This window comes from Sinocyclocheilus rhinocerous, unplaced genomic scaffold, assembly GCF_001515625.1.
Source record: "Sinocyclocheilus rhinocerous isolate Xijiao unplaced genomic scaffold, SAMN03320098_v1.1 scaffold551, whole genome shotgun sequence".
In the NCBI taxonomy this organism is placed as follows: Eukaryota; Metazoa; Chordata; class Actinopteri; order Cypriniformes; family Cyprinidae; genus Sinocyclocheilus; species Sinocyclocheilus rhinocerous.
The window spans coordinates 2098104-2106269 of NW_015624564.1; the positions used below are offsets into that span (position 1 = coordinate 2098104).

Here is an 8166-nt window from a genome sequence, read left to right on the forward strand (position 1 = left end):
TTAATTTGTTTGCTGTTTATTATTAATCATACTAAATTTTGAACAAAATGTCATCACTAAATATCACAAAGACATGGATACTATTTGAAAAAGGAGGATAGATGGACAGTTGTTTTTCTGTACTGCTTCCTTAAAAATCAGCCAGTCTTTGTTTGTTTTTTATGTTTGTGGTCTGGTGCTGCCAGAACAGGACAGTCATGTGCACCATCTGCCTTGCTAAACTTATTCTTTAGTCATGCGTGTGGTTTTGTGTTTATTTGTGCTTCACATTTTGAACACTCTCTGAAGACATGCTCCATCTCAATAAGGAAGAAAGAGAGTGAATTTATGTCTGCCTGTGTTCATTTTGGTACCAGGAATAGATGTTAGGGTGCTGCACAAAGACCCCTAAGAGCCTGTCACTGGAGACTGTCGGCACGCCAACCATAGACCCAACCTAGCTTTGGGCCCAAGACCTTCTGCTGACATGAAATATTTTCCTCAGGAGCACTGTTGCTTAGCAACAAGACAGGATAGGCATAGAGTTTACATTTTATATACTTGCGCACTGAAAAAATGATCATGATATTTTCTCAGTAGTGTGAAAAATAGCTCATGTCTGTCCAAATTCCACTATTTTGTCGTAACCGCACACCCACTAATGCTGTCGGTGGGACGCTCCTGCATCTGACAGCATGACATATCGTCATGGCCAGACCTGTTAAGCGTTACCATGGCGTTGGCCGTGGAACATTTCGGAGTTTCCATGATGCTTGTATGGAAATAAAGTCCCTGTGCGCAGCTGGCCGTGAGTGGAACTTTACCACATGGGCTCGGATGGATCAGACCTGCGCCACACTGCGTGCGTGTGTGTGTGAGGCTGGTGTTTTGTTGGATTGTCCTTAGTAAGCAGGTTGAAAGGCCTGTTGTAATGAGAGACACAGCTGTGGTGTGGGAAGATATGAGAGAGAGAGAGAGCGACCACAGCGAAAAAGAGAACGCTCTCTGAATAAATGAAGATACGACACCATCAGCATTTCATGCTCAGGCATCAGAACAGAGTCTGCAAACAACACTGATTGCCTTCATAATCTTTCATCACAGCATAATAACTCGCTCTGCCTATGAAATGACTTTCCATTTTTGCTGACACCCTCCTATTCCCCTCCAAACTTTATAAAGAGACCAGTTTTTACATTGCAGTCAAACCCCAAAGAATAAAATCAAGCCCGTTTTGTTTTTTGTTTTGTTTTTTGGTTAGGTTTGGTTTGGCTTTTTCTTTTGTTTCAATTATGTTAGAAGTAAAATGGTTTGTGTGAACAACTGCATTTTGACTTTACCCCTTTATTCTAAACCCCAAAGCATGAAATCAAGCCTACCTGTTTTGTTTAGCTTGTTTTTGGTTTTGTTTTGGTGTTTTGTTATTGTTTTGTTTTGTTTCAGTCATTTTAGAAGTTAAACGGTTTTGGACCGCAGTTGCGTTTTTGACTTTGCCCCTTCTTTTATCTTTGTTTTCAGTATAAAATACACCAAACAAAATTTTGACATTTTCAAAAAATGTTTAAACAAGCCCAGTATAAGCAAATGTTCGGAGGAGTTTTTCTCATAAAATCTCAAAAATATAATTTTTCTCTTTGGTCGTTGTGATGCAATTTTAAATTGTTTGTAAATCTATTAATCAAATTTGACCCAAAATGGTTATATATCTTAGATTTAGCCCTTATACCTATACACTTTTCTCGATTTTTGAGTTCAATGTTATAATGTAAGATGAAATGACTGAAATAAACAGGAACTTAAAGGGGTCCTATTATGCTCTTTTTCAAAGTCTTGATTTTGTTTTGGGGGTGTACTAGAACATGCTCTCATGCTTGGTGGTTTGAAAAACGCATTATTTTTCACATAATTTACATTATTACGATACCTTTCTCCCCAGCCTGGCACAAACGGCTCGATTAGTTCCAGGTTTGCTGAAGGCCCGCCTTCCGAAAAACTAAATGTGTTGTGATTGGTTAGCTGTCCCAGTGCATTGTGATTGGCAAACAGCTTAGACCAGGGTTCCTCAATAGGCGGCCTGCAGGCCACATCCGGCCCGTGAGAGAAAAAAGTTTGGATAGTTTAAAATAATGTGGCATGAAAATTCAAACGCAGCATCAGAAAGCTACATTAACTTACATCGTGTCTACACCGGACGTGAGCGGCGCGACGCAATAAAATATAAGAACTCGTTATAATCAGTGATGCTGTCTTGGATGCGGCGCGACACGACAAATCCCTGAAGTAAACTGCTGACTCGTTCTATTTATAACGTACTGACACAACGTTCAAATGATTTGCAATGCTTTGTCGCGTCCAGTGTAGATACGACGTGACGGCAAAAACATGGTGAGTGTGTAGAAAAGAAAAGTGGACACGGACAATAGATGATTCAAATGTGAATGGACTGAACAGTTTTGAGTGAGTGACTGATATCTTTGTTATGGAATACAGTGTTGGTTCGCAGTGAGTTCACAGTTTTAACGTACAAGTTTGCTTTAATTTATTTTCAAGATCTGAGGTAAAATATATATTGTTGCTTTCACTATGGCTATAAAGATAGATGAGATCCAGTCTGGGAATGAGCAGGAACAGTTGATTTGCATGGCAGACATGGAGATCCAGATTTTTTGTTTGTTCATTTGTTTTTAATATTCAACAGGCAAAGTTCTTCTAAATCTAAATGCAAAAATGTTCATAATTGTTTGAATAAAACAGACTACTGGGGAAAAAATCTGAATATTCATCTTGTGATTATTTTAACAAAAGCAACAATAATATAATAATTGTAATAATAATATAGGTCAGTGACCCTTGGCTTGGTATTGTTGGCAGAATTCGGCCCTAGGCGAAAACTAATTGAGGAACCCTGGCTTAGACGGTGTTTCTGTACTGCCCCGCCCCTTTTGTGGTGACATATATATGCAAATTCATTCTCTGCCAGTAGGAGGCACTGTTGGAGTGGTAGAGATCGAGGTTTCCCCGGTAACGGCTGTACACAAAGCAGCACTCCGCTCACAAATGCTGCTTTATCAGACATTACATGCATGATGAAATGAAAATGACATCCAGTTTTCTGAAGACAGTCGGTTTCCTTCAGAAATACTGCACTCAATGTATGGGAAACACTGTAGTCTCATAATTGAAGTGTAAATTCTGCAGATTACATCATTCCCTTCAAAAATACTGCACTCAATGTATGGGAAACACTGTAGTCTCATAATTGAAGTGTAAATTCTGCAGATTACATCATTCTCTAATATTGTACTGTCAGCAATTTATTATAAAAACGTTTTCATAATTGTAACATGCATATTTACATACCTAATTATTCAGGTGCATGTGTAATAACTTGCGAAAACTTGATACTACAGCATCACTTCTTTGTCGTCGTCTTGTCTGATGCACTCAACCAAGCGTTCTAACCACGACCTCGCCCCTCCCCACCCCCCAACCATTCCAATTTCCGTAGGCGGGAATTATTTTAATGATATTCTAATGGGCCGCTTTGTGACATCACAAAACCAGGAAAACAACGCTGTAGTCCAAACGAGCCGTTTGTTGTAGTTCTTGAAAAGGGATTTTTAAAAAACGAAATATCCCCCTTTGGAGTGGACTTTGAGATTTGTAACTTTGTAGATCTTTTTTATGCCCAAACATGCACACTACACACCGACTAAAATTCAAAAAGTGAGAAAGAATAATAGGACCCCTTTAAATAATCAGTTAAAATTTAACTCAATTTTTAACTTCAGTATTCAGTAATATTTCTTTATTTCTTCATAATAAACCAAGTTAAGAAAAAAACACACTTTCTATTAGGAAGCCTTTAGACCTGTTAGTACCATTGTGAAGAGTGCAGGATATTAATGCTTTTCAATATTTGACCCAGCAATCAAATTAGACCTAGGTGGATGCGATTTCATAGGACATTCGATGGGTTAAATATAAGGCATTTTTTCTTGGGTTGATTTGAGTCCGAGAGCTTCGCTATTTTTGTGTTTGTATGTCTGAGCATGCTAGGCTAGTATGAGTTTTAGATTACAACGTTCCAGAGAGCAGCTCTTTATCTCCCTATGTAATACAGTACCACTGTGGTGCTGTGTGTTTTTTTTTCATATGTGGGTGTGTGTGCCAGCTCAAGGAGGGGTTGGTTGACTGGACAGGTGGTGTGAGCTAGGGGTTGCACTGACTAGTGGCACTGCTCTGCCGTGACGCTTTAAGCTTGACGTCGACTAGTCGCTGGTCCTATAGAGGGCGCAACAGGATAAGAAATCTTTGAAGGACTTCCACATTTACGCTCTGTTTCCAAACATTAAAATGACAAATAAATGCATGCTCTGAAAGCGCTCCACAAGACATGTGAGATTATATTACTGGATGCTCGAAATTGAACGGGAGAATGCGTTCTAAACCGCTTATTGTACAGGTAGGTAAGTTAATCGCCGTTCTAATCTAATGCGCAGCTGCACACTACTTCAAAATCGCAGGCGATTCATTGCCGATTATGAACGCGATTTTGCGTAGCTTGTCTGTGAACTACGGCTCTGTGTAGTAAATGCCGCTCCATCTAAACGCACGTGCTGGAGATTTACTACTAATCACAGAAGCGACTTTACTGACGAGATGCGCATGAAAATCGCATTCGATTTTTTTGCACAGCCCTAAAAAGAATTGTTAAAAATGAGCTGTTATAGGTAGGGATGTAACGATTCACTCAACTCACGATTCGATTCTATTCACGATTTTGATTTCACGATTCGATTCGATTCACAATTTTTTTTAACAGGCTCCTTTAAGAAGCCTCCCCTGCGCCGACCGCACAGTGTCATCGGAGGCAGTCTGGGGTCCTTCATGGCCATGCCTCGAAACGGCAGCCGTCTCGGTGAGTGACCAATCATAACACACATTACAGGCTGTTTTCAAGGGTCACCATTTAAAGACCTATTCAGAAGGATTCAGCATGAAACATGTTTCTTTAAAGGGGTCATATGATGCTTTTTTAAAGATCATTATTTTGTGTATTTGGTAAAAAATGCATCTGTTACATGCATTTCTTCGGACTGTTCAATATAATGTGCAGCAATAATCCATTGCATTGGACTTGACAAAACAACAGAAACTGGATATGAATTGTAGTAATATTTAAACATTTTAATAATTGTAATCGTATTTCATTTCTTATTATAAATTAACAGTTATTACAGAATTTTTATAATTTTAGACGGTTATTACAGGATTTCAATCATTTTAATAAAAGCTTTTTTTAGAATTACGGTAATTAGAATTACATTTAATTTTTGTTAATGTAATGATTTTAATATTAATATAAACTTATTTTAATGTTACATTTTTCAGGATTAATGATAATTATTATAATTATAATATTGTTGTTATTAATGTTAATTTTAATAAAATATTATTTGATTAGAATTTAATTACATTTCATTAATTTTAATATTGAATTTTATTTAAAAACTTTTTTAATGTTTAATTTTTTTAGGATTAATAGTACAAATTGTATTATTATTATTATAAATATATATTGATTAAATATTGTTTAATTTAATTTCATATTTTAATATAATAGTTACCGCAGAATGTTGTTCATTTTAATACAGTTGCATTTTCTTAATTAGAATGTAATAAATTCAGTTATTTTTATTTTACAAACTTTTTCACCTTTTCAAAACCTTTTTAGGATTACTTTTATTATTATAATTTATTTATAATTCAGGGCAACTAAAATTATTATTATTATTTTTTTTTTTTTCAGAAAATAAAGAAATATCGACATCAAACTAGAAAAAAAAAATTGTATTTTATACTTTCATGTCATTTAGGTTCATTTACTTTTTAAAATAATTGTCGTTCTGATGATGTATTAGTATTAATGTTTTAAATATATGGCTCAGTCTTTTGGGTTGGTTAATGATTGATCATTTTTGGGGAGTGTGGTGTGGATAGAGCATACATTGCTTGTCAAAATGACCCAGGTCGCCCTCACCTACAACCAATCCAAAATTTGCTAAGACCACACCCACTTTCGCTTTATTGGCTATTTTTGTTTGACTGCCAGTAAGAAAGCCTTCTCTCTAAAAATGTTTACAGTAATATTAAATGATCAGTCATGTGAGCCGCTCAACCTTATCTCCCTGTCGTCATGGGAGCAGTCATGTCTAATTTGGGATTGGTTGTAGGTGTGCATGCATGCAACTGCATATGTGGGCGTTCACACACACACTGACAGGAAGTGAGTCAGGAGAAGGTTAGTGGGAGGCGATCGGAAAAAGAAGTGTGTGTCACAGTTGAAGGGTTCCGTCCAGCTGCTCTCTGTGTTCATGTGTGGAGCTTCCCATACATGAGGTTATTATTTACCAGCATCTCAGACACAAGTCCAGACGCATCCGCCCCCCATTCCCACATTCTTATCTGTTAACAGTGATGTCAGAGAGCGGCTGTTTTTTTATCTGGCATAGATTGTGGAATTTGTAAGCTGTGATGTAAATGCATTCGATAAATTATCATCTTGAGTTTCCTCAAATAGGATGCATTTCAAGTCAGAGCGATTTCAAAGACAGTCTGGAGTTTATTAGAGTTTGACCCACTTTCGTTCTTGCAGGATTTTTCCATGCCACACTTTTTTTGTTTTTGTTTTTTGAAAAGTAGAACACTGTGCATTCTAAACTTTCACAGCTTTAGTGTGTAAAAGAAGGCCGGAGGAGAGCAGAAGCTGGAGCGATGGGCTGAGGCAGACAGATGACATGTGTCTCAGTCTTGACGGAATAAAAAAGAGCACTGTGCTTCTGATGTTGAGAGGAGGAGGTGGAAGAAGATGAAAGGCAGGAAAGGGAGAGTGAATGGAGGGAAATGGCGTGATTTGGCAGAGCGACTCGTTACCTCACAATATGTCAGATTAAAAAAAGGGCACATTACCTGCACTTTCACACCTCCACACACACAGTCTCGCTGTTTCAAAGACTTCATTGGTGTAACGGGATGCAGAAATGAGGCCACAGCGGTTACTAGTCATGAAACTTGATCTCTCCTCATCTCTCTAAGAAGAAATGTCCAGGTCATGTTTCACCTCAAAGTCGAAAGATTAAAAAAAGAAAAGAAAAAAAAGAAATTATTTTTTGCGTATACAATGAAGCCTAATCTGAATGAAGCCTAATCATAGCATTAAGATTTTTTTTTGCACTGACTATATTTCAATTAATAAAATTAATCACATTTCCCACATTTTTAAAAAAAAATTTTTTAAATTTCATTTCATTTTCTCATTATCAATTAAAAAGCCAAACAGAGGACTGGCACCTTGTCTTAAAAAAATAGACAAAAAATAATGTAATTACGTTGATTTATTTATTTATTTATTAATTCATTAATTCATAAACTATTTTATTTTTTCAAGACAACTTTGGGCATTTCCCCCCAAATTACCTATTTATTATTGTCCTTCAAATTTTCATTGCCAGTTACTTTTATTAGTTTATTTTAATTTATTTCCCCTCAAATTCTCATTATTAGTTATTTGTTTCTATTTCATTTTATTTTGTGTATTTTTTATTTATTTTTTTACTCAAATTCTCATTACCAATTAAAAAGCCAAATAGTGTCACAAGGTGCTACCTTGGCTTTAAAAAGTCTAAAATGGACAAAAATTAATTCATTTAATTCCAGTTATTTATTTTATTGGGCACAAATGCATGTGTGCAGATTAGCTGCCTTTGTGCTTATGTTATTTTCACTTTATTTTATTTTCAGAATACATTAAATTCAGTATATTAAAGGGTCATGAAACCTCGCTTTTCAGCACTGGTTAGTTCTCACCACAGTTTTAAAAAAACGCTAAAAAAGTGGGCGTGGTGCACAGCGAAGCGGAGGGGGAAGAGGGGAGACATACAACACACACAGCTTCGCGTTCAGACGGTTTCATTTCGCTCCCAGTGAGTTAAAAACACATAAATGCACAGCCATTTGCACTCTGCTTTGAAAACATGAACGCGCTGTTGCACCTCTGAGAACTTTTAAGGCTTATTCTGTGGCGTTTATATAAGCCTTTTGACGGGTTGTGTCACAGAGCTGTAAAAACGGTTATGTTCACCAAGTGAATGAATAGCGTTTGTTCCGAACTCTTATTACAGAGCA

At 36.7% G+C, this 8166-nt stretch overlaps 1 protein-coding gene across 1 annotated transcript in view; it reads left to right on the plus strand.

Moving 5' to 3' along the window:
- The first annotated feature begins 687 nt into the window (after positions 1–687).
- The window catches only part of LOC107744069 (cyclin-dependent kinase 17-like), a 23615-nt gene continuing 16136 nt past the window's right edge, over positions 688–8166 (plus strand). Inside the window, exons 1-2 of the mRNA XM_016557543.1 lie at positions 688–841; positions 4805–4900. Of these exons, the coding sequence (XP_016413029.1) occupies positions 688–841; positions 4805–4900 (250 nt within the window). The remainder of the gene's footprint in view (positions 842–4804; positions 4901–8166) is intronic.